We start from the raw sequence: 27,448 nt of genomic DNA on the forward strand, positions 1-27,448 counted from the left end.
GGATCTGATCTATATCCAGCTCTTTAAAACTCTGGAAAATCATTATTTTTATTTCTCAATTCATTGTTTCCTTTTATTTATTTACTTATTTTTCCCCCACAGCTTATATTTCGGTGTTCTCTGAAGGCTCCAAAAAAGTTGCCTGCAACTATTGCAACAATAATTTTTGAATTCTGAGGGGGGAGGTGCAAAAAGATACTCGCTACCTGACATGTCTGCAGAGCTCATGACTTTAGATAAGCCTGAGCCATACGCAAACAGCGGCTGTTTTGCTTTCAGTAGGGATCAGACAATAATCATGTTATGACAGAGATCTAAACCAAGAATGAACATGTTGGAGGTATGCAGCAGCAAATGTGAAATTAATCTTAAGATAAAAGCATATCAAATATACCCAAGTGGCTTATTGCCAGAAATGCTAACTAGGAAAGAAGTATACTGCGCACACAGCCATTTGTGCCAAATGTCTCTTCACGGACCAAGTTAAGGAGGACTTCTTCCTGTGTGGCTTGTTCTTGTTTACAGAGCTTGTTAATATTTGCACAACCATCTCAGGGAAAAAAATACATCAAGTGAATAGAATGGACTTAAATGTTACTTTGGAAATGTTAGTTTTGACTGAAAAGAAACTCTTAAACATGCCAGGAGTGGATATTTTAAGGAAATGTATACTGCAGATGAGTATCAATAGCAGAATTTTCCAGTTCTCCTCATATAGCCCTTGTCAGTGCCTCTTCAGGACAAGACATTGGGGTAGAGTATGTCGGAAAAAGTAAATGGCTGCTTCTCCAAACAGCTCATCTTGGAACCAGCAAGAAAAGATGCCAGTCTGAATTTTTGTCCTGAGAGGTGCTCAGGATTCATTTCAAAATAAATGGGGCAAAAATTGTAAATCATTTCTAATCTGTGGATAATTATTTGAAAAAAAAAAAAAGCAACCAAAAACAAACAGAAAAAACCACCAGCACCACCACAACCCTAAAGGCTTTGCACTTCAGCTGTGAGCGACAGTGTTATCCACCAGTGACTGAGAAAGAAGACAGATCATGGCACCTCCTGCCCCAGCAGCTCCTGGGAGCATCCTTTTGCTTTCACTTGCACTCTCCTGCTCAGTATCGCTCAGTATCAGTCAGCTGCCATGACCTAAGCAGAGGAATTCCTTCTCTGCTCTCTGTGGTAAAGGCACAAATGATGCTCTGATGTCAAGGTTGTAATGTACCTGTTCTCAGATTCACAGAGGAGCTGTGCAAACAGATGCCTCAGTCTGGCATATCCATACAGCTGTGAAACTAGCCCATGGGTGAAATAATGACAATTGTGCATGCAGGCTGGATAATGAAAAAAAAAAAAGAAATCTAATTAAACATGAACTTGCTATTATGCAGTAAGTAGAACTATATGATTTCACAGTGCACATAGATCTCCCTTGCTGGATGACACAGGATCACTGCTGTAAAATTTTTGAAAACCTCTGCAATATTAGGCATCATCAGGGAAGTGCACAAAGAGAAGACAGGAAGAAGAGACTGAGTACAGATAGTTTTGACAAAAACACAAGACTAGCCTCTATACTAGAAAGCTGAACTTCACCCACACACAGTGAAGAATTAAAAAGGTGACCTCCCATCATTTTCTTAACATTGTATCACACCTGTACTACCTTCAAAGACATTTCAATTTGAACAGATTATCTGACATTTAAAAATACAAATGTGAAGAGAGTTGCTAATATATTTAGTCTGGAAAGCTTCATTTGGCCATCTCTGCTGCCAGCAACCTCTTAAAATGTTTACAGCAGCTTCATTCCTCTTGGCTCCTATGAAGTGGGTTTTTAATTTATTTGTGTTGATGAGGATCTTTTCAATATCCTCCTTTCCTCTTGTAGCCATTGCAGAGAAGAAAGTAATGATTTTCAAAGGAAGCCTTTTTTTATTTTTTTAAATCTAGAACATGCAAAATTAAAAAGATACTGGAAAACGCAGTGTAATTCAGGCTCTCAGAACTCTGGAGACCTAGCTAAAGAATACCTGTTAATGCAATTAATTTTTTATGCCCACGTACACAGAGGAATACATTTCAGGGAAGAAATAGGCCTGCAATATAAAATCAGTCTGTTCCAAAAATAATCTAATGAAATGGAAGAAACTTGACCTGATGAAGTATGTGTTGAAATATCCCATGACTTGTTAACTGTACAACAAATACTCAACTTCACCTCTTGCTTAGTGAATGAAGGGCAAAACGCCACATGTGCCTAACGTGGCAGCAATTTGTAATGTTTAATGCAGCCAGCCCCTACTCCATCTTGGTTAATCTAGTTACTTATAACTCCAACATCGCGTATTACTTTAAAAGAAATACAGAATTTGAACACAAACTGTGGGTCACTGTCATCCCATCTTCCTTTGGGACCACCTGTGCCAACTTTCTTTGTGCTCCAAAGTCCTTCAGATGTAGTCTCCCATTCTTCCTTGTTCTTTAATTCTTCCTTCAGAAAGTTCACCTCCCTCATTAGAAAATCTGGAGATTTTCTTAGAAGTCATGTAACTTAAATTAAACCATGGATCCTTGAGCCTTTATGACTCACTTTACCAAGTTCTTCTGAATATAACCACGTGGGCCAGAAAATTAATTAATTTCTATTGTCTACTTCAAAAATCTATTAATATCAATGTCTTCAAGAAGAAGTAATCTCTGTCACTAGCAGAAAAGGACTTTACTAGACTATAGTGTTATTTTTGCAGCATTAAATTTTTCTCTAAAAGTAGATCTCAGTGTACTTGAAGATGGTAAAGGCATGATCAAGCATCATACCACCTTGGCAGTACTTATCTCAGAGCTTTGGAAAATGAAGAAAAATAACACTCAAGTAACAGAAATTTTAAGGATGCAAATTTCTGATGTTCATTTTTAGAGAAGAACCCTTGAAAATTCAGTCCATGGGCACTTTAGAAGGTCGAAATCAAGAATTTCCTTTCTCTTGACCTTCTCCTACTGGGAAAATAGAAAAAAGAAAAAGGACTGGGGAGGGGGTGGAATGTAATTTTCAAGTCACTATTAGAATTCAAACACCTGGCATTGGTAAACAGACACTTTCCCTTTGTCAGCAAGCTGTAAGACCTCTCCTTTATTTTCAGTGCCAGAGAAATAGGACTGGGTCTATTTGTGTGACACAGTGCCCTTCATTGATTGCAAGTGCAATGTTACACCTGCTCTGCCACTGGAAGTCAGCAATAAACAGCTGCACAAAGCAAAGAAAAACAGCAGGATCTCCTACGCCTTTCTATGCCACAGATAATGGCAACTTTTTTCAATTTTTCTCATTCCTCTCAGGGTAAGACGGAAGATAGGTGATAATTGCCTTTCAATACAGCATTTAACAATCATCTGGAAGGAGTTGAATGCTATATTCCAGAGAGATTAGCAGAGTGAAACCAAATAATGAATAAAATGAGGCAGAAAGTACAGCAATCTGAAAATCCAAAGAATCTTAGAGCTGTGTGGATAACTGATATTTTACTGTGCTGGCAGTTCTGACACAGTTCTTCAAAAATTCCTCTTGAAATAAACTTTCAGCATTTAATCCTTTGAAAAACTGAAGAGAGTTGAAACAAATAGTTTCAAATTAAAAACATGAACCAGAGGTTTTTGGGGTTTGATGGTAAAGGTACTCTTCAGCTCAAGTATGCCACTGAAAAATTCTCCCCATAATATTTTTTCCAACTCTAGTTTTTGAGTTTTACACTGCCTTCAGTGAACTGATGACATAAATAAAAAGTCTCTGGATCTGCAGGGCTTTCAGCCCCTCTGATTTTATATGGACTAACATATTTGGAATTTGGGATTATACAATTCTGGCATTAGGAAGCTGCAAAGAATCTCCAGAACTCGTCTAAAAAGCTGAATATTTTTCAGTCTTCATGGCTGCAAAGAAGAAACGAGAAGGCAGCCATTAGCCTAGAAAGACCTTAAAGGCCAAACAAAATCCATAGATTGATCAGTCAGTCAATCACTGATGTGGTTCCTGATCTCTCAGTCATGATTTTAAATACTTTGAGATGAAAAAAAAAAAAAAGGGTTTTGCTTTCATTAGTACAGATATTTGCTGTGGTTATGCACTTATGTCATTATTAGGAAGGGAACCTATGTCAAAAGACACATCATAGTATTTTCTTCCCAACATACAACAGCATGAAACTTAAGAAATGCCATTATAAATGACACTGTTATTTGCATGCATATCAGAATGTAAACATGTATCTGTCATCCCATAACTAATACAGAAGTTTGATGCTTTGCCCACTGAACTCATTTTTCTCAGAATAATTCATTATTCAGTAGAATTCATAATAGAAGGCAACAAATTCCTGAATAAAATTTAGATTTGAGGGACCATCTGGAAATGAGGGACTAGTATATAAATTATCCACAGTGCAGCTGTACTCTGGGCTATGTAGTTATGGCTCTTCTCTCAGCTGGGAAAGAAGGACCCTTCCCTCTTTGCTGATAGACAGAGCCCTTTTTGAGCAAGGAGAAAATCCCAGGAAATTTGCATTCCTTATCAGTACACAGATGAACATTGCTGAAGCTTCAAAAATAGCATTTGGATGATGCCTGTGAAGTTCTTTGAATGAAATATTGAACAGGATTCTAAAAATGAATTCTGGTTATTCAAAGTAAACAGCATGGAAAAAAAATAGTATTATTGTAGAAAAGAGAGAACTGTTTACTTTTTATGTTTCTGCTCATTAAAAGTGGGATTAAATGGAAGAAGGCAAGATGAGATAGATCATATGTCATGTCTTTCCACTGCAGACAGCCAAGCAGCATCATATTTGACTTCACCATAAATCCTCTTGTAGCTGCATGTGCTAATAGGGATTGATTTTGTTAAATACCATGCGAGAATGTATTCTTTCACTGTATGTTTGTATGAAGTAATTAGTGGTGCCATTCCATCTGTGCCTTAACCTTCATTAGCCTCTGCTCTTATTTTCAACAAAGATTAATCTATTTTGAGAGAAATCATGACAAGAAATTATGCTTGCATAGCAAGGTCTCATTCTGCAAATTGTGAGAACTGTGAAGTTGTCCTTCTGTTTGCACTGAATCTGAGGCCACAGTGTCAAAGAGAGATGATTAAGTGAGTCTGCTAAAAGATGTACATTGGCAGTCCTTGCTTTTGCTTGTGTAACTGAGTGGTTACACGCATATAGTCAAAACCAGCCAAGAATACAGCCACCATATGATCCATGCATACTGCTGCGGCAACTATATATCAATTCAGGTCTGAATATGCACATACTTCACATACAGCTGCACACCACAATCATTAAAATTCTTCTGTGACCATCAGGGCAGTCACTCTGCATGTGCTTCCAGGTCTGTTTGAAAGATCCATTACCCATGTGTGCACCATCAGCTTGTGCTCACTCCAGACAACGCTGGTCTGGCAGCTTCTAAATTTTTTTGTTATTATCTCAACATGTAATGCATCATGTCACTAGGCAGCTCGGGAACTTCCTGGGTCTGTGACTGCAGTCAGAATTTCCTCGGTTGCAGCACTGAGCTGAACAAACTCAGAGGCAGAGTGCTGGGGCAGTACGGAGAAGGCTCTTGCAGGTGCTGGCTTGACCTGAGACATGTCATACTATCAGTTGTGTTTCAGCTTTTGCTTTTCTTAGAGCACTTGGCACTTAGAAAATTCATTACATAAGATGGTACTGTTAAAGTTACACAACAATTAGCAAATGTGATACTAATACATGATACTAAGCTACGTCATATGGTGGGTGGGTTGTTTTTTTATAGTTTTTGTCATTTAATCACCAGAGAGTATCCAGGTTAACCTGTGAAGCAAAACACTGAGGATCGCTTCCCTGAAGAGTTTGTATGTTTTGAGTGGCTTTGCATTTGCCACGGTAAAAGTCACTTGCCAAAAGTTATATTCCAAAATGTGTAGTGGTCAAAAAAGGTTGTTGATTCTCATAGTCAGAGTTCAACTTGCCTTTAGGCAGGCACCCTGGAACATTCACAAATCAGAAAAGTTTACAATTTGAAATGGGAACATTTGGTTTCTCTCAGCTGGCTTGGCCATTGCTGTCCTGGGAAACACTCAACTGTCAAAGCTGTTCACTTTTAATGTTGACTAAATACTATGAAGTACTACTCTTATCCCCTTGCCCTTCGGCCAACTGCAGGATTAAAAGAAAAGAGAAAGAAAGAAAAGAAAGAAAAACAACAACAACAACAACAACACAAAAACAGAGGAAAAATAAAAAGTGAGCAAATACCAGAAGTGAGAAAAACTAAAGAACACCTTAATGGGAACTGCAGTTCAACTCTGTTGACAGTTGTCTTACTGTGCATTTAGGCACTCAAGCATTATAAATATGAATATTTAAGGCAATGTTGTAATAGATGCCATCATTTAAGTTTTGATTTGTGCTTTATCTTTGTGTTATTTGAAACTCATCACATGTGCTGCTAGGATGAATTAAGTGTGTTACTGATAATGGGTTAAAACAGCATTGCTGAGCTAGGCAAACTGTACTGGTAAAAGGCTTTGTTGATTTAGGTCTATGATACTGACCATGCTACCCTAAAAATCAAGCTTCAAACGCTCTCTCACTCTGACCTAGATGAAATGTAGTTATTTTATAACCAAATCCATAGTCCAAGCAGGCACCTTGACTTTTATAGAATTTTTAGTTGTAGTAGAATTTGTGTAATTAATGTATAATACTGCATTTGTACACACACACTGTATAGACAGGCTACACAGATACAGATACAACATAGCATATCTGCCATATTTGGAAAGGGCTGAGCTCACATGCATTCATAGCCCATAAGCAAAGAGCACAAAGCCAAAACCAGAGAAAAGCAAACATGAGGGACAGCTGAAAATTGAGCTGTTCTGCATTTCCCTGCTGCCTGGCTGGCTGCTTCTGCACCACATAGGCTCACACCCTGTGCAAACATCTCCTTGCTGCTCAGGCAGCATGTGGTTGAGTTGACTGAGAAGAAGCGGTCTGTACGGAGACCACAGCCACCATGTGATGTCTGATTTTGCTTCTCACCACCCAGACCTCTGTGCCAAGGTGGCAGGCAGAGGCGTTCCGTTCGTGTCACCTCCTGGCACAGGCAGGATCTCTCATTCTGTGTAATGTTAGCACCAGATCTGTGCATGACTGTTTTGACCAGCTTTACAGGTTTCATGCAGATCAAGCATGGGCAAATGATCATATTTCTGTCAAATCATCCAGAGCCGTGATAAAGTGTGATGCCAGCCCTGTGCTTTCATGCCAGCTTGATGCCAACTGTGGGAAGACAGACTATACTTGAAATGGCATAAAATGTGAGCGGCACTGACAAATGCTACTCAACCTAGCAAAAAGCTTCCTGGAACAAAATTGACTAATCAACATTTTTGAACACATTGAAGTTGGCAGAATGAAATTCTACTAAATCTGCACACGTTATTAATGGGACCATGATAGTTTTGAACTGATGCTAAATGCCATGAAACTTAGTTTATTGGATACTAGCCCAAGACTTTATAAACCAAAGCTTACTGGTTTGTTCTAAGGGACTCTTACTTCTGGAAGATAAACTCTTAGGGAACCTGTGTTGCTGTGTCTACTTCAATGCTGTGGAAATGCATAGCCTCTTCCAATCCAGTACCTTGCTATTTGGCAGTGCTTCTTAGCTCTCCATTTTAGAGCTCGTAGCTGAATCAATGTTGTAGTGATGTATATACAGCCTGGCTAGTTAGGGTTACTCAGAGATGTACAATCCCTCACTGTACATTTTACAAATATCTCGTTTCCATTTTCTTATTAAGCAAAACAAAGAATGAAATCATAAGAAATTTTATTTTCAGCTCAAGCATTCTGCTCTGGTTTTGGTGGTTTTACTGTGAATCACATGTTATGGTAACAAACCCATGTGTTTTTGCAAATATGATCTCTCTGAGTGATCCCACCAGGAATGTACAACACATGGAGCTCTCATAACCCAGAGTAAATCGTTAGAATGGCACCTAGGCTGGGATGTCAGCAAGGGAACAAAATCGATGAACAGCACATACGAAAGGAGCTGAATGTAAAGACTCGGGTACCTGGAAGCAGGATATGAGCTACTGGATATAAAATGTCCTCTTGAAACTCCTGAGGAAGTATTCTGTTTGCTGATCTACTGTGACAGGAATTCTTAGACCTATGCCCACAAAAAATGTCCTCACAGCTCTTAACAATATCATACCTCTGCAGGGACAATGTAAGGACAGATCAACACCTGCTCTGCTAATCCTGGGCCACTGAGATCCAGGTCAGGCTCTGCAGATCTGGACTGTGGGAAAGTTCATAGTGCTTCCTTAGCTGCCATGCCTGTTTCTTTGCATCAGCAAAGATCTATGTTTTCCAGTGATGTCAATCCAGTAACCACTAGTCTGCTTCCCTCAGCACTGAGGGATGAGCTGAACAGGCTTCTAGCAAGTAGTTGTCCTCTGCGAGAAACTGTGTATGGAAAGGATATCTTGGTGATCCTGCCTTATTTCCAAACAAATGTATTTATTCTAAAGCCAATATGTAAACTCAGCATCTGAAGGCTACACCGATAGCCAGATGTTAGAACCACAATTTTTTGTTCTTTCAAGCTTTCTCCCTGTAGTTTTAAATAGAAGAATACATTTTCCACAGAGAAAGGCTTTTCTATTAATAGCACTTGGAGATCATTTCTGTGCTTGAAAGGAAGAATTAAATGAGGGTTTTTTTTAACACTTTTTAAGATAATGTAAGTTCCTTCATTGTGCAGGCAGGAGTGCCCACCTTCAGTGTTAATTGCTGAAGGAAAAAAAAATACTCTCTTTGAGTTCAGAAAACAAAAATAGTGAATGAGACTATGTGACATTCTTAAAATAAACATCTTCAAACAGTCTGGTCCATTGTGTCAGTTCTTTCTCATGCTTTGATAATCTCATCTCAGTTGTTGAAACAGACTTGCACAGATTGCATAGGAGACTTGCAGATGATTGAAAAGACTTTTGCTTACCCAGTGCTGTGAACTGCTAATAATAAGTGATGTTCTGAAGGGCAGCCTCAACATGTTTCCTCACTGTAAGGCACAATAGAAAAAGTCTGATCAGTTACATGTCTATGTTCTCCATGCTAAGATATCTCCTCATCCATTTAATAAAATGAGAGGGAAACAAGCCTTAGGCTTCCCTTGCCTTTTTCCAAATAAACTTTGTTGTCCTCTTATGTAAAACATTAAGAGGATGTTCTAAGTGGCAAGGAGCTTTATACACAGCTTCACTTAAAAGCAAAAACATAAAACATGTTTTGTTCTGCAGTCACTGAAGTTTCAGTTATTTATTGTAATGAATGGGCAATGTCAAAGGAACATGTGGTATTTTTAGCTCTGCTTCATCACCCAGTGTGGTAAACCAATCTGAATAGTTGTAATGTATAAAAGTTTTCTCTGAGAAGATAGGTTCTTCCTGCACAGCTTTGACTAAAGTCAGACTGTTATTGTCCAGAGGATCAGCAAACTGTACCAGGCAGGAAGCGAAGTCCAAAAAATGAGTAGTCAGATCTATACAAATAGTGAAATGAAAAAAAAACCAAAAAAAAAAAACCTGAGTTGTGTGTTGTTAGAATTGAGACCAAGAAGAGGAAGGGTAGTCCAGGGAGAAATTGAATAGTCTGAGATGGGAAGATTTAATTTCAGTGTGACAAGCTCTGCGTCTGACCTTATGTTCAGAGAGTTAGTACTGAAGCTCTATATTAGAGAAAGATAAACTCAAGCTAACATGACTGAAACAGGACCGTGTAAGCCATAACAATACATGCCTATAAATGCAGAAATACTGACAGGCACATTTGATATCAATTTCCTTTGTAATAGCATTTCACCATTTTCTTTATTTTTAACTGTTGTTTTTGCAGTATGAATCTGTTTGACCTGCCAATGAATTTGGCTTCTGCTTGTGTAAGTTGATTTTTCATTCTTTTTTCTTTATTACAGTAGAAAACTCTTGACCTGGCTTGATATGACCTGCTCAGTCTAGTCATAAGCCAAACTATGAGGGATCTGGCTTATTCCACATGAAGTTAAGGAATTTGAGAATGAGTGACTTCTGCCCTAAACCTTCCCTGCTGTTTCTAAACTCAACATTATAGATAGCTCCAAGCAGATTTAGTTTGGATATAAATTACACTGCATATGAAGGAGTGGGCAATAGTGCATGTTAGCCTGGAATATCATGGATCAGCCTAGCAAAGCACTGTACACCCTTCCAGTTCTCATAGCCTGTGGGTTTGAGTGTTTCTTGGAACTTCACAGGGTCATATCCAAATTGTGCCTAGACGAGTGAAAATCAATACCATCATTACACAAACCAATCTAAAAGTCAACAGCAGTCTCAAGCCTCTGCAAATACCGAAGAGCAATGGAATACATTTCCAAACAGTGAAATGGAAATCTTTATATAGCTTAGTTTTCATTACACTCATAAGTAATCAGTTTTTGGAGCTAAGATATTAGCGCTTCCTCTATCAGCTCCCATGTAGGTAACAGGCACAAAAAAGCTTCCAAGAGATTTCTGTAGCTCTTTAGTGGTATACCCTAAAGCACCCGCAAAGGCTCCTCAGGAGGAAGCAGATTTAATATTCTGGGGGGGTGTCTCTGTTTCCAGCTCTCCATGACTCATGCAAGCAGCTGAGAACACAGTTGAAATATGAAAGCTGAAAAGAAACCGAGAAGAGGGAGTACTTATTTCACTTCTCTTCCTCTTGGAAGTACTAAAAAATACATAAATTTAGGTCAGACAGGGTAAAAATATTTTATGTTGTTTTTTCTTCCATGATACTTAGGCTTTGTGATACTTATAAAAGTAGACCCTGGATATGGTTGAAGTGAACAAAACTCTTATTTACTTGTTAAATAAAGAACTCGTGCTGAAATAAAAACTAGGTCCATCTACTATGGTGGTTTTAAAATGAAAGTTTTCTCAGAGATTTTTCAAATAAAAAAAAACAAAAACCAACCTAACCAAAAACCAGACAAACAAAAAACAATAAGGGAAAGAAACAAGAGAAAATAGTCCAAGTATTCTTGCTGATGAAAGGCAAATGTCGGAAGAACATTCATTCCAAGATTTCTTCTCAAAAACATGACCCCAGTGAAAATCAGGAGCTGTCAGGAGACCAAAGGCCTGGGACTGTTGATATTAAAAAAAAAAAAAAAAGCCAATTAAAAACCTGCTACCACTAAAATGGTCAGAACTTGTCTGTGCAAAGAGGAGTGACAGAGCTTCCTGACACACTCTTAATTTTTTTTTTTTTTTTTTGCATAGCCATTAACTAGAAAAAACAGAGTTGTGATTGTGTGTTCCCCAGCCAAAACTTTCAGAACAGGATTTTGACAGGTAAATTTGGTATCTAAGTGAAACATGGTAGAAGGGTTTGACATACCAAGGTAGATTTAAGATAATCCACACCTGCCATGCCAGCCCTTACCACTACGTTGCCTTGACCACAACATGGCTAAATCTATCTGTAGGAAAATATTGTGCAACTCAGAGTTGCTATAATCTCTCACATTTCATCTGCAGGCTGATCTAGGCTGAGCAAGATGATGTGGCCATTTGCCACATGGTGACACTTAGTTATTCCCCTTAGGATTAGATTGCAGACTTTTTTTTTTGTCAGACGGTGATAATTACTACAGTAAATCTGATAAGCAATTATTACTCTTGGTCCTTGAGCACACACACACAAATTTTAGAAGGCATATTACTCTGCTACTGTTTTAAAGATGGTTCACCAGTGCCCATCTATCACAATCTTTAGACTGTGGATGTCCCAGGAACTCATTAATTTACAAAGACACTAACATGTCTATGTTCAGCATGTTGCAGTTTTGTCTTACTTGTGCTTTCAATTCCTTATTTGAAGCACAGGATAATGCAATAGGAAGGAACAGGCAGTGCTAACTGCAACACGAGATTTAACACGTGAGAGATTCAATGATCTATTGCTTTGGTGGCACTTTGAATTGTCTGCCCCTCTGCTCCCTGTGTATGCGTATATTCGTGTGTCTTTTTGATAACACTGTGGATGAGAAGGTTTGTAGTGCCTCAATGTCTTTCATCTACTTAGTATTATTTGCCTTTTTGGAAAGTACCAGTAGGTAACAGAACAACTGGATCTTAAAAACAATGCTCCCCTCAAACAACTTCCCACACACGTCTCATGTTTACAGCATGTTATGTGCAGGAGATCAAGACATCTCTAGAATGTATTTTACCATTCACTCAGGTGATATGAGCTTCTAAGAAGGATTTCATCACATTATACATTCCAAAGAAATGTAGAAACTGTTGGCAGTTTTATAACAGTTTTACAAGGAGCCAGATTGGATGCATAACCTTTAAACAAAAGTTGAACTCCGTTATTATATCTGTTTTCTATCGTACTTTCCTCTGTAGCTGCTCTGTGTTATGTCACATTTTAGTTGCCTAAGTGTTCCTGTTTCCAAATCTCTAGGAATGGTCTCCCACAGACAGAAGGGACTCTGGGGCATGAATCCCAGAAAAAAATAATAAAAAAGCAACACATTGCTTCATTTTATCAAGTACGGTATTATTACAGCCATGACTTCTCTGAGCATTACATCTCCCTCTAGATGTAACTTCTATCAGGGATAAGCAGCAGTGAAGTGAATTGGAAGGGGCCTCTTGGGAGAGAGCAAAGGGTGTGTTTCAGCCTGCAGTCCCAGAAGCTATTAAAAACATCATTTCAACAAGTTTATAGCCAGGCTACAGCTAATTAAACAAATGCAAATGATGTGACACTGGTTCTGCAGCCCAGGCAAAATCTTTACTATGATGAGTCCAGGGCAAAGCCTAATTCAAATAATTTCTGTGCTTCTGGGGCTTAGCCTCCTGTTGCACTGCAGAAGAGCACCTCTCAGAGGCTTGGGGAAACCATGCAGCCCTTGGAATTTCTAGCATCTGTGGTACAAAACCCTTTGTGGATGCGGGATGAATAGGACGAGGTTCAGAGCACAGGCTCTCCGTAGAGATGGTGCTCGTAAGATTTCATACAAATGGATTTTTGCAGATCTCTGGAGATATTGCTCTGATGCCTGAGCAAGTTCTAACTGGGTGATGTGAAGTATGCAAATGTCAATCTTCCCCTCTCAAAAGAAGATACCGTGCGGGATCAGGTAGCTGAGTTGACTGATTATACAGCAATTAGTGTCATTTTCTTACTATTCAGTTCTTCATGCAAGTAAAGCAAGTTGTGGGTTCCTCTACACAAATACTGAAAAACTTATTTTGTTAATGAACTGCTAATGTCACACTGTGCATTGTAAACAATGAGAAGTGCTAGTGGGACTTGGCACAATGATCCAAAAGCATGAAGAATTCCTGATTAATTTCTTTGCACCTTGGTTCATACAGCAGTTATACTGTTAGGTGATATGTCAACTTCCTGAAGGAACATTTTATGGAAGAAATCACAAATGTCAAGCATATAAAGTGTATCTTTATCTAAGAGATTTATCTGGAGTTGCCACTTCCCTTTTCTCCTTCCTTTCATAAGCATAATCTCTTTCCCCATTCCTCTCAGCATGATTTTGAAATTTCATTTGGTTTTGAAATCCGAATACTTTGAAGGGAGGTGCAGCATGATAGAATGGAAATAAACTTCCTTGGCAAGCACAGCACCCTCCTCCTGCCCACAAATTATATTTTACTTCTTGAATTTTTCTTCTTCAATTAAAGAAAGATGTTAAACCATAATTTAACATACTGAAGAGCAGTGGAAATCACAGAACAAGAATAAATGGCAAACATTCCAGATTAAAGGGGAAATGGAACTCAGGCTCTGGAGACAAGATGGAAATAGAAAGGAAAGTACAACAACTTGCATTTTAACAGGGGAAGTGTAAAAACCCAATAAGAATTCTACACCAGCTGGCTAAAAGAAAGGTGATATAGCACAACAGAATCCTATGCTCAGTGGAAGCTGAACCCAGAGCTGTTTGGGGTCTGGCACCCACGAAGGACTCCATTCCCCTTTTGTCCTGCCATTCCTTGTATTTTCACTCTGATATTTTGTATCTCCGCTGGTCAGAAGTCTGCACAAATTTAGTATGTCTGATTTCCCCAAAGGTGAATGACAGTTATCACCTGGCTGAACCTGGCCCAGTATCCATCTGTATCTTTACAGGATTACACTATAGAGCGAAGTGAGAACTTCATGAACTTGTGATTCTGTAATTCTGTAATTAATAATTCAGAGGACAGTGAGATGTGAGTGTAAGCCATTTCTATCTACTGTTGACCATACAAAAACAAACATCTGCCTGGGCTGATGCTTGAACTTGCACCTCAGTCCTCTAATTTTCCTTACCATCTTTAATATTTTTCTGGTGTAATAAATTTGATGCATCAGAGCAGCAATCTATCTCATGTCAGCAGCTGTGTATTCCAAATTAGATTATGATTACATTCAATAATGTACTACAGGAACCTTGCCTTTTCTAAATAACTAAACTGACAAGACCAAGGCTTTTCATTTCACAAAATATTTATTGTAAATTTTCCAAAATAACCAAAACACTCACAGTTCCAAATACAAGTGAAATCCTTCAAGAATTAAATACAATTCTAGTTTATAAAAAGCTTTTTTTCTCATTGCTAATTTTCATTTCTAGTAGTCAAAATTGGAAAAATCAAAGCATGTTGTAATGTTCAAAAATTAAATTGGAAACTTTAGAACTGGAACATTTCACTCCAGCTTTCTTTCAAAGAGAGTTAAGAAAGAGAACATATCTGCAGAAATACAGGTGACAAAAACCACATTTAGAACAAGGAAGAGCTCCATCACAGGAAACATGCTACTAATGCAATAAAAAAGCTCTTCAATAAGAGTTCTGCTTCTCTGGAACATAACAGAAGTGCTCAAAGGTTTTACACACAAACATTTACCCCCATCTTGTAGTCCCAGTCATCATGCTCAGTCCTTTCTGCAATCAGGGTGTTGAACTAAGGAAAAGGGGGTATTCCTGCTCCCAGTTCTCCCAAAGCTTGGATCTTTACTTTAAAACCAAGACAAACTTTTGGCCTTCTTGCTTCTCTCAGTAGATAAAAAGTTCCTTCTATATAGAGTGTCCCTCATAGAGAGGGACACTTCTACTTCTTGGCTAAGATCACAGGTCTCTGGGTTGCATAATTCAGGATTGACCAGTAGATGTGAGCTCCTTAAAAGCTCAGCTCTCCCCATGACATTCTCCTTAGCATCCTTTCTAGAAGTAGACAGTAATTCTAGGCAGCTCTGAAGTTACCAGTGGTAAAGAAACATCTATCCCCAAAGCTAATAGATCATTTTGATTCCACTCACTGTCCCTGCCCTCTAGAGAGGACCAAAGGGAAACTTTTTCATTTTTTAACTCTCTATCTGGGTTTGCAAAGATGGATGCAGTAGCAATAAAGGGGTAAACACGGTGAGCTGCACTACAAACCAATTCATCAGAAAACATAGCACGCATGCCGTACAGATTTGCCTGCAGCTCTTGTCTGCTGTGTTATTTTTAAACTGCCTGCAGGTTGCAGATTTTTCAGAAGCCCTTCTCCTAAAAGCATACACAGAGGATTTAGAAAAGCACAACTTCCAATACCACAAACCAAAGTTACTATATTCCCAGCATATTAAAATTCATCATCCTTCAACTTCCCATAAACTTCTTGGTGCAATTTGAGTATTCACAAGAGGATTTCCCAAGAGTCTTACAGCACCTCTCCATTGCAAGGTCAGTACCACTCCAGTATATACCTCAGCTCTGCATTCCTGGTGTGCTCAGCTGCCACTCATCAGCCTGCAGTTGCTGTAATCAGGCTTAATTCCACTGTGTCTTTGGATTATCATTAAAAACAAACAAAACCAATAAGTTAGACTCAACATCAGTAGGAGCACAGCCACATTTGTTTCCATCCCTTTGATACACACAAAGCAGATGAAAACTGTGTGACATCTGAGGAGTTTTGGATGTGGATCTCCAGCACAGAAGCCTTTGCTCTCAACAGGGTACAGCAGGGACTTCAACCAATTTCAGTAGAAAAAGCCAACAAGCTCCAGTCAGAGCTAAATGCTGCAACTAACTGGTCTGTCTCAGCAGATATAGCCAAGCAGAGCCTGTCTGCCTGGTGCTGGGTAGAGTTGGGCTCATGTGGACTGAGTGTGGGTTAAGCTCGTGCTCACTCAGCCTTGTACGATAAGTGCCCCTCATCCTACACTACATATCAAGTTAAGCTGTTGCTCATTTACACTGCTCCTTCAGAGAGCCCCGATTTGGCTCTTGTCTTTTTTTATTCCTCAGACATCCTCCATGCAGTTGCATGGCCCGGCCCCAGGCTATCAGGCTCTGGGAGGAATAACCACATTATTCCACAGAACAGTTAGCATAATTAAAATATTGACTGCAGATTAAAAAATGTGCTGAATACTTCACAGAGTGGTTGGAGGCTTGGCAAGTCTTGGCAGCTTGCTGGCTGTGGGAGCTGGCTGATATTTAGATCTGCCTGCACCTTCAGTATTCATTGCTGTACGTGGGAACTGCTTATTGTGCTGTCAACTTCTTATCTCACAAGAAGCCAACCTACACGCAACAAGAAATGAACTGACTGGGAATGAGGAACTCCAAGGACTTTCTTGCGTTTCTTATTGCTAGTGAGATCATTTCCTTGTTATTTATGACTTCAGGACATCTGTCTTACTATGTCTTCATCTATTTTTATTTGTGTCCATCTTTCCAAATGAATACCAAAGGAACTGCATATGGTGCGAATGTGCAAGGTGAAAAAACCCTTCACTTTGAGAACTGTTTGCATCATATGAGAAATCATTAATAAAAAACAAAACAAAAAACCAACATGAAAATCTCCACTGGAACATTTATTTTAGCTACTGTCTTTTCTTTGAATTTTGATTTTTATCTGTATTTCATCTGTAACCAGTCTAAAGCATAAATCTTTACATTTCTAGGCCCAAAAGGGCAGAAAGTGATGGAAATTAAACAACATTTACAGGGCTAATGAAAACTACAGCAGCACTGATGTGGCAGGGCACCTAGGAAATGCTTAGCACCTTTGCAATATCTCCCCATTTTTTCTTAAAGAAATATCTGGGATAATAAACATTGCTAGAGATGCACAGCTTTGGGTTTGAATGATTTCCTGGTTCCATTTAAGTCTGCTATCTGGCAAAAATGGTAAAATGATCTCATGCTGCCAGTGTTCAATAAGACACGTAGATAATGCCTAAATCACTCTGCAGACATCTGCATCTGAATGAAATGCAGCAGAAGCAGCAACTTGCTGAAGTACTGCTTTAAATAAGCTTTTCATTTCATCTTCACTCACATGCTCAAGAAATTCGTGAGGTGATAGGAGATGTTCAAGAAGCACTGCAGCCTCACAAACACGGACAGGTTTGACTGAGCTCAGGCTGTCCTGCTCCACTGCAGAAGCTTCCAAAGGGAAGGATCTGGTTTAAAGTCTGATCTACAGTTCCTCTGAGATGAGCTAATTTTGTGAACATTTCCATTCTCACTCAAGGGATGTCACAAGCAATGGCCAAATGTTATTTTCTGAGGCTTCTATTACAGCTTTAAAGTAATCATAATAGCAAATTAATAGCAGATCTACTCTGTCATTTTCCAGTCACATTGCCATCTCTGTAATCAAGAGCAGCTCTACTTCTTCAAAGCTTTTTCCGTGATACTTCTTATTTTTGAATGTGCAATTAGGAAAGAAGCATGATATCTTTTGGCACTATAGCTGTGGTCTGCAGGCTACAGTCCTCCCTCTGTGCCTGGCTCAGTGCTAGTTTTTGTTTTCAGCTTCTTAATACTGACCTCCAAACTAAACCATAAATGTCATCTTGGGTAGACATGATTCTTTCAAAAACAAGAATGTATTTATATGTACCTTTTAAGTCTATTCTAAATTAAAACCCCAAGATAAACTCTGTGGAATGAGATAAAAGAAATTTACTACATAGCAGGAGAATCCACTGGGCACATTCAATTAGTGGCAAAAAAATTTCTACAGCCTCTTCTTTGTTCTGCTAGTGCACGTGGCCAAGTTTCAATTTTTCTCCACTGAATGATTCATCTCTATTAGCAGTATTTTCAAAATTAAATGAAAGAGGAGGAATGTGTTCATTCCCCTGCTGCGTTTAATAATCTTCCAGAAATTGTTTCCTGTTTACTTGGAAATCCCCACCTCCATGCTGTGATTTAAACATGTTCACCCTGTTAACTTAAAAACAAAACCTAGACAATGCTATACAGTTTTTATCTTGCAGTCATATAGCAATCTGTGATAAATGTTTTTCCAGAGAGAAATTACTTGGAAATGTGCATATGTTCATAGCTCCACGTTGCTTATTTAGATCGTAAATTATTACTGAACAGAAAACCGTCATTCAGTTTTTATTTGTGTACCACATCTGATGACTGATGGCAGCTTCTCATTCAACAATCACTATATTGGTGCACAAATACAAATCTTATTGAGGCCATCAATAACCCCATTTATGGAACCGTGCTACTTTCATGGTACAGGCCAGCGCGCAACCGTGAACAGTCAGTATGTATCATTTTACACAGCAAAACTTTGAGTGTATTTACAAGAAAAAATATTAAAAATACTTAAACTGCTTTTCCAGCCAAAATGTTATGTGTGAATTCCTGTGGCTTGGCAGGACAAAAGGGGAAGAATTTTCCCCTTAGCATCCTCAAGGAATAAATTTGCACAATAGCTCTAAGATTTTATTTATGTAGTATATATCAAACAAACTATTCTTATATGTAAGCATTAGCTCATACAAGTTGCTGTGTTCTGGGCTAATGTATGTGAAGAGAATTCACTTAAAGGACAGCAATATCCTGTGGCCTGAGAGCAGAACTGGCAGCAGGGTTTTCAGAAGGGACCTGAGCTTTCTCGTACTCACTTTAGCTCTTCATAAAAGTCTATATTTTTCTAAATGAACATTACATTTATGTGATTAACTAGAGTCTGTGTGGGCCTAATTTGCAGATGTGTTAAATTTCTCCTTCTAAAGCTCTCGGGAGTACCCAGCTCTCCATGTTTCAAAAGGCTCTTACACACAGTTACTCAGCCCTTAGGAGGGAGAGTAACACCATTCCGTTGGTGAATCAAAGTCAGGAAAGAGACGGAATAAAGCATAGGGCTGAAGCACTTTGTCTAACTGCTGACTTTCCTTTCATTTCCCTTCTCAGATGAGATGGAGCAGTCCCCTGCAATGCGTTCTGACTACTTGGTCTCAGGGATTAGAACTCCACCAGTGAGGAGAAACAGTAAACTGGCAACACTAGGCAGGATCTTCAAACCATGGAAGTGGCGGAAAAAGAAAAATGAGAAGCTAAAGCAGACCTCTGCAGGTATGAGGAGAACAGTCTGACACTGCACAAAGAAAAGCTTAGCTTAGGAGAAAGGTGCTTGCACAGAAACACTAGTGATGACCTGATCTAAACCTAATTCAGAGATTTCAGCATGTTATAGATTTAGAATGTTTAAAGCTAGAAAACACTCATATAGGCTGACTTCCTATATGGTGCAATATAACATTTAGAAGAAAAGTTCAAAATATGAGTGAAACACAAACCTGGACACAGACTGCTTTCATGGAGTGTCCCTTCTCCAAATAGGCTACATTAATGTCCCCAAGCATCATCACCCATTTAGTTTGGGGTGAAGATTATATAGGTCACAATAACATCATGAAAAGTGACAGGAGGGAGCTACTGCATGCAGAATGCATTCCCTCAAGCAGCTGCCTGCAGTAGAGGAGCTCAGCACATGCTCTGCACACTCTTGCTACTCACCAAGGATGTCCTAGATCAGAGAGGAGGCAAACTTACTTGCTTTTTCCTCAGAGAGGATGGTGCAGTTCCCTCCACTTTCCTGATACCCTCTGGAGTGTCACAGTGAGAGACACCACCTCCTGCAGGAGCTCCAATACACTGTTATCGAACAGCACAGGGGCTCTAATTGCACAGTTATTCTACTCTTAGGGTGATCAGCAGCATCTTAGATCATGTCTCAACAATTTGTGCTTGATTTTACTGTTTTAACAAAAGGAAAAGAACAAAATTGGCTGATTGCTCCACGTTCCCCAAAATTCCTCACAGTTATTTCCGAGCACACATCACCTGAGACTAGAGAGGAATTCCTCATTGCAGCTTTCTCATTCACTTTATGGAATACTCCATTGTAAACTGGTGCTGTGTCATGCTACTACTTCTTGCAGTGCTGGAGAAGAAGATGACAGCACGACAAGGTCGGGATGAACTCATTAAGAAAGGCCTTCTGGAAATGATGGAACAGGGTAAGTAAAAATTCTACATCTTTTTTGACAAAAATAATTTTTCAATACAACAGAAAACAAGCAAAAGAAGAAAGCTAACAATCAAGTGAATAAAAAGAAAACCTTAAGTATAGCAGATAGAAAACCATCAGTATTAGGCTGTTTTCATTTATTATTTATTTATTTTTAAATTCCTCCCTGTTTCAAGCAGCCCGTAGATATTTTTTGAATGTTTTTTTCCACCTTAAATGCAATTCCAGCTTGACTGAATTTATACATGTTGTGAATCTGAGTTGGTAGATGTATTTTATGCAACTGCTCTAAACCCAGCTAAATTGAGCTGCCAAGAAAGCCAGCTACAACTGGTGCAAATATAAACTTATAACAGATGCATTCAGCAGGGAAGCTTTAAAGTACAGCCCGTGACTCCCAACCTCATAAAATGATACTAATGTGATGTTTTTCAGCTGTCTTTCTGGTTTGTGACAAAGGATATCCATTCTGTGTTTTTCATTCATGTGCAAAAGTGGAGCATTTGCTAGTAGTGTCATTTTAAAGCTGTCCCAAGTACGAAGCAGATTCAAGTAAAGGTCACAGAATGAAAGAAATGCACGAAGGACTGTTGTTATCTGAATGACTGTTTGCAAGTCCTAGCAGGTAGGGATGCAAAGATCTGGGTGGCTACCTGGGTGACTATTCTGCAAGATGAAGTAAGCTGCCAGTGATTTGGACAGTATCCCAATTGCCATTTCCATGTAAACATAGATAAAAAAAGATAAAAATCTTCTTTATTTTGAAAACTTTATAGCAGACAGCATTGTACTGAGGAAAGATCAGCCTTTTGAGTTTGACCAATCTGGTAGATAGGAATGATGTTCTTTGAAAGTAATAATTGAGTTCCTTTGTATAAAACAAATGCTGTGACTATAAATAGCCTGTGGGACAGTGCTCAGTGATGCTACGCTGGCGTGTAACCGAGCAACAGAAGAGTCAGAAAAAAAGAGTGTTTTAAACTGGATTTTTAATTTAAAGCAATTATCATATTATTTTTATTGGATATATTTTAATATGGGCTAATATGTTCAAGTTATAATACCTGTCAAATCATCAGCTTATTCTAAATGGGGCAGTTTTAGAAGACTCATTTTTAATGTCTTTCCACTGAGCTCTTTCTGTCTCCCATTCTAGATAACTAGCTGTCCTATTGGCATATCAGCACTACGTCCCATATCTGCTGGGGATATTGAATTTCCCTATAACTTATGAATTTGAAATTGTGGATATCTGAGAATTGCAGAACAGCAGTCCAAAAACAGCAAAGCTGGAATAAATACAGGACTCCTGTAAACACCAAACCAGCTTACAGTACCAGAAAGGAAGGGTGGCTAACAGTCAGCTGAAGGACATTGCAGCTGCCTCCAAGTTATTTTTCTTTACACAAAGTGCTGCAAATCTCCAGGGTTATTTTATTATATTATCAGCAGAAGCAGTTATTAACTGATATCAAAAACTGACCCAAATAATTCTCAGTAAATGATTAGTGCCCTACTTGGACTGAGCTGAAGTGGCAGCAGTTTCAAGGCTAAGTCCTCATTATGCAGTAAGTTGCAATTGTCAGAAGAGCAATATGCAAAAAGACTACTGTAAATCCTTACATCCCTCTATTTCATCAGGCTCTACTCTACTCGTAGATACGTGGCTCCTGCTCATTTCATGAACAGTCCAAACCACGATGAAGCTCTAGTCTGAGAAATCTGCAGATCTGCTTCATGCATTTACAATGTCACACCATAGCTTCACAGCACAAGGTCTGTCAGGCAGCATTTTGAACCATACTGCTGGCTCAGAGCAAACCACTGAGCTAGCACAGATACTGCATCAATCTGTGAGCAGCCCAGGGTGAAGTTGTGCCATCCTTGCTTTGGGGATGAGTCATCCTAACAGGTTATGTCACCCTGTCTCCTCGCACAACCCCAAAACACAGCTGTCCAGCCATGCTGTGCAGCCAAATTTGTGCAGCCTGAGCTCTTTCTATTCTTCTCTCCGGTCAACTCTCCTCATATGTGGCAAATACCAATCTGCCTTTGGAAACTCCTGAACCTGCCATACAGCTTCACTGTAGCTCACAGGGAGTAGGTCTGGCACACAGTGGGATATTTCCCAGATAAATCACAGCCCTGATTCTTCTGGTTACTTTGCAGTTCTCAATGCTCTACTCTTTTCTGTACCAGGATCTGTGCTTTCTCCCATCCCCAGACTTTCTTTAAAACATGGTGTTGGGAACCACTGCCAATCAAAGCAGAACGTCCACTTTGTTCTATGCACAAGCTGCTCATTTCTGACCAGGAACATCACTGCTCTGAGTCTCAGATGTTCCTCAACAGAAACTCCTCAACAAGGCTGTCTTCTTCTTGTCTTTACTCCGTTAGTCATTGCACTCCTGTCGGCCAGGATCTGAGGGAGCTCATGTCTCTGCAGCTCTATTGTGGCACAGCTGACAGCAGCCTGCCTTTCTGAAGGACGTGAGGAATGTGCGAAGCAGAGTTATCTTGAAAACATTTAGGGAACTTCCCCCAGTATTTCTCCCCATTGTGAGCAGAAAACGAACCAGGTGTAGCTGTGCTTTACAGCAATGAGAGGTAAGGGCTGCCAGTCAAGTAACAGAGGCAGCTGTTAATATACCAATGATTATGTATAGGCTGCCTTCACAATGAGCTGAAATGTAGGCAGTGAACTTTTTCCCCCTCCCCTTCCCTGTATCATAGCAACTGTGCTACTGCAGGGACTATTTTAAGAACAGTAACTTTTCACCAAACGTGATTATGAGGCAGACTGAGCTCAGCATACAAAAATACTGCATCCGTTCCGCAGCATCTTTGGGCCAAAATCTGATAACCCTTACCCAAAAGGGCAATAAATTACTCTGCAGATAGTCCAAATTGTATTTAAAAGGAATAGCTGTAGTGCTAGTTGGTTTTAAATCAACGCTGAAGAAAATTGTCATGATATCATTGCAAGGAAACATAGCCCTGTCAGGAGCTTCCAGGAGTGTCTAGGGCTGAGAAATACAAGTTAGAAGTCAGGGGTGGACAGCGGCCACGTCCATCAGCATGGACAGATGGCAAGAGTGGGAAGTAATTGCTTCGGTTTGCAATGGAGATGTTGATCTTGTAAATTCTGAGAGAGTCAGGCAATAAAAGGTTAGTTTGTATTCTGAGGAGTCTTGCCTGAATAGGAGAATACTAGAAAAGCTTCAGTCATCAAGATGCATACAGCTGCAGGGATCACTGGCACAGAAATCTTTCAGAGTAAGCAAAGTGAACAGTTTCTAGGTCTGCATGAGCGGGGATTTGAATACCTGATCAGCTCAATTATACAAGACATGCTTTTTTAAGCTGAGTAACCAGTGCTGTGCCCCAAAACTACAGCTTAGAGAATACTAGCAGTCCTGCCAGCATTTCTGCAGGGGAGCTGGATGGCAGCGTGCTGTGCGAGGAGCCCGGCATGACCCAGACAAGTGAGAGCAACGTGTGCTCGTGCTACACCATGAGCTCTGCGCACAGAATGAATTGCCTCCCCCCAGAGTCTTTTGATTTCCCATGCTCCTGCTCATCTCCCACACAGCAAGTGCTTCCAGAGCACAGTGGTCTCCCCATATATGCTCAAATTAGCCTGGCTGCTGGGCACCCACAGAAAAAAGATGCCTTGTCTAGAAGACTGGGTGGATGTTAGTGTCCAGATGGGCTGGTGTCCATGAGTTTTACATTACAGATGCTCAATACTTTTAGAAAGTTTAAGAATAAATGATTTGGTGTTATAGATACTGAAGGAAAAGCCTGCACTGGTGATGATGCCACAAGAGCAACGCAGAGTGACGCTCCAGCTTGTGTGCCCATGTGCCAGGCACTTGACTCTGAAGAGACACAGCAAGAGAGTACAACAGCAGCCACAACAAATGTAACCTCACTTGGTGAAGAGCTGCACTCGGATGAGCTGAAAGAAGATGCAGGTATTGCATAAAAATGTTTCAAAAAATAATAAAATGTTAAAAGACATTTCTGCTCAGCTGCTGGATGAGGAGTCAGATACGTTGGTGTGGTAGACAGCCAGAACATCTAATTCAGCTCAGCATCTGCACACTGAGTTAGAATTCATTATTTTTCATAACACTGATTTTTTGAGACTGCAACCAAACTGAGGGACCACACAAATCTTGGCATAACAGGATTAGTTGGATTATGAGACAATCCACATTTGGCATGGTGCTCTTATGGAATTAGCAGTGACTGCTGTGAAGATGAAACAAGTTTCTCTCAAAAAATTTCTCAAACTTCTCTGCCAAGGCCAAAGTTGTCTGTCCTGGCTTGAGGAACAGTATTCAGTGCACAACTTATATCTACATCATCACCCTGCAAACACAAGTGCGGTTCAATGCTGTGAGTACAGATGAGCTAAACCAAGCCCTGCTCAAGCAAATGTGCTCTGGCAAAGCACATCTGTGAGAGCTGTTCACTGGGGCCAGAGTGGGCAGGGACAGCTGGAGGGTGTCCACTGACTTCCTGACTGACAGCTTTTCATCCTCAGGTTGTGGAGTGAAGGCCAAGGACAGGACAATGAGGAAACATTTGTAGAGCTCATGTTTGTTTAACACACAGAAAAAGAACCTTCTAGGCAGAAACAGGGCAGCTTTGCCCACCTAACCTAGACAGCGGGTGTGAGGACAATCTCAAGGCAAACTCTACTTAGTAGTAAGTACCACTCTGAACATGATCAAGTTCAGAAACAAGGTGTGTTTGAGGCTGAGCATTTTTCAGATCCACCTTCCCTACATGCATAGTCCCATTGTGGCTGCTCCTCTGCACTTGCACTGAGCATCCTCTCATATCATAGGGTGTGAAATTACTGCCAGAAGAAAGTACTATTCAACTCAAGGAAAAGCATCCAAATATGACTGATTTTCTTGGCAAGCTACTAAAGTCTTTCTGCCTTATTTTTTCTTTCATATTCTGCATCTTCTCTTTAATGCTGTAGGCACAAAAGTACAAACTGATGTCAGCCTAGAATGAGGCATTTCCCTTGAAATGTATATTTAAAAGAAAATTATTTAGTAATTTAGGCAACTATCACATAAGGAAGCTTTCCTATGAAAACAAATTTCACAAGAATTTGTCTCCGTATGTATATTTATTCTAATTTCCTGTCATTCTTGAATGACAAATACCCATTCCTCCTCTTCTAGGCACACTTATTCATCTGTTTGTCAACAAATTAAATGCTATTATCTTGCCAGTGCTATTGTTTCCAACTGTTCTGGTGCTTCCCCATGCGCTCTGAATACCAGGATGCTGAGAGAGAAAAGAGTTTGTATTCCAAATAACGCATAAAAGTGAGCCAAGAAAAGGTTTGTGATGTGACAGCTGTGAGTACCCACTTCTCCAGGTTTTTAGTAGATGGTCTAGAATGGTTTGGAGGGAAATGTGCTTTGTTTAGACAATCCAGACTGCTAAAAGTTGGGGATTTACCATTTATCCAGCCCAAACAGTTTGGACAGCTCTCATGCTAAGAGGAAACTCTGATCTTCCCATTTGGATGAGTGCTGTATCTGGGACAAACATCTTCATGGCTACTGCTGAGAGTCTGGATGCATCATCTGGAAAGGACCTGGCCAAGCTGCTCAAGCCTGTCTGCATGTATGCCAATGCAAAGATCAGGGCACGTATGGAGTGCAAAAGTTAAACAGTGAGGCACTGTACAAGTCTAAGCACTGACAGAATCAGCTGGTATCTCAGCAGAAATTAAGGATATTAATTTTAGAATTCATCACTGAAATTCCACCTATGTCCTGCTTCAGTTTCATCTATTTCCCTGTGTCCTTATCACAGACAGGCCAGTTTAACAAACTGCTCAGTCATTCACCCTGTACTAACCTGAAAAGCTATGTGCTTCAGCTGTCTTTCAGGAGACAATGCTGAAATGAGTGCTGCTTCACCATTTCAAATTAAGGCTTTGGTGACTGAATTTTTTTTAAGTACTTCATCCATTCTGTGTTCCGCACTAGTTGCTGAGATCCACCAGTATATCTTTTTTATGACAGACTTTTCTTGGTTGCCAACTTTAGCTTCAGGAAAGATTCATCAGTTCTGGAGTCAGATGCAATAAGAGACAGTGAGATGCAAACTAATGTAATGTATTAAGCAAGAAAAAATTAAATTGTGAAAATAAACACACACAATGAGCCATTAGAAAACAACCCTGCATGCAATATTATAAGTTCAATGTTCTTTGCCCTTTGGCATGACGTTGCCAGCACAGACAAGGAGTCACTCAGTAACACCACACCACTGCAGCTGCACTGCTATAAGAGAATCCACTGCAGTTCTCAAAAGTTGCTTTACCTTGCTGTCATTGTTATTAAAACAAGAAAATGAAAAAAGGCTTTAGGGGAGGAGTGGGAAGTAACAGAGGCTATCGGTTTTTCTAAGAAGCATAAAAACTAACATTTCTTCATTATCCTCATACATTTTATTCTTTACCTCTCTCAGCTGTTTGGCTATTTCACAGAATAATTATTTCTGGTACAGTAAAGGAGTGCTTCTAGCTGAGTACCATGTGTTCTGTTCTTCCAAATGTTCCTGGCATTGTCTCCTGGCTGATTAGTATTATTAACTTCATTTTCCATTAATTTTACTCATCTTCTTACTAGCCAAGAAACCTTCAGCACCCATGGAAGAATTAGAAGATGCCAGTCTGCCAGCATCTGAAGACAGTCCGCAAGCCTTACTTGTACCTGAATCAACAGATTCTCCCCAGAAACTGACCGAAGGAAATCCAGCACAGCTTCCCAGCCCTCCATTGCTCCCAGCTCCACCACCTAAGGCAATCTCCAAAATCACAAAGAGTGTAACAGGTCAGTCATTGCCAGTCAGTACTGAATTTCCCATCTTTTTTACTCTGATCACTTATATGGTACAGTTTTTTTTCATACATCCTTTTGCAAAGCTTGTGTTTGCAAGCTACTGTGAATCAAGCTGGTTACAGTGAAT

General features: G+C 39.7%; 1 protein-coding gene across 3 annotated transcripts in view; it reads left to right on the plus strand.

The window, feature by feature from the left end:
- Nucleotides 1-27,448, plus strand: part of PHACTR3 (phosphatase and actin regulator 3) — a 91,607-nt gene that overhangs the window by 27,197 nt on the left and 36,962 nt on the right. For all 3 annotated transcript variants that reach the window (XM_065754423.1, XM_065754424.1, XM_065754425.1), the window contains exons 2-5: nt 19,318-19,479; nt 20,349-20,426; nt 24,226-24,414; nt 27,109-27,312. In XM_065754423.1, coding sequence (XP_065610495.1) covers nt 19,318-19,479; nt 20,349-20,426; nt 24,226-24,414; nt 27,109-27,312 — 633 coding nt within the window. The remainder of the gene's footprint in view (nt 1-19,317; nt 19,480-20,348; nt 20,427-24,225; nt 24,415-27,108; nt 27,313-27,448) is intronic.

This window comes from Cyrtonyx montezumae, unplaced genomic scaffold (assembly GCF_038088225.1).
Source record: "Cyrtonyx montezumae isolate F1298 unplaced genomic scaffold, pur_monq_1.0 scaffold_9, whole genome shotgun sequence".
NCBI classification, from domain to species: Eukaryota; Metazoa; Chordata; class Aves; order Galliformes; family Odontophoridae; genus Cyrtonyx; species Cyrtonyx montezumae.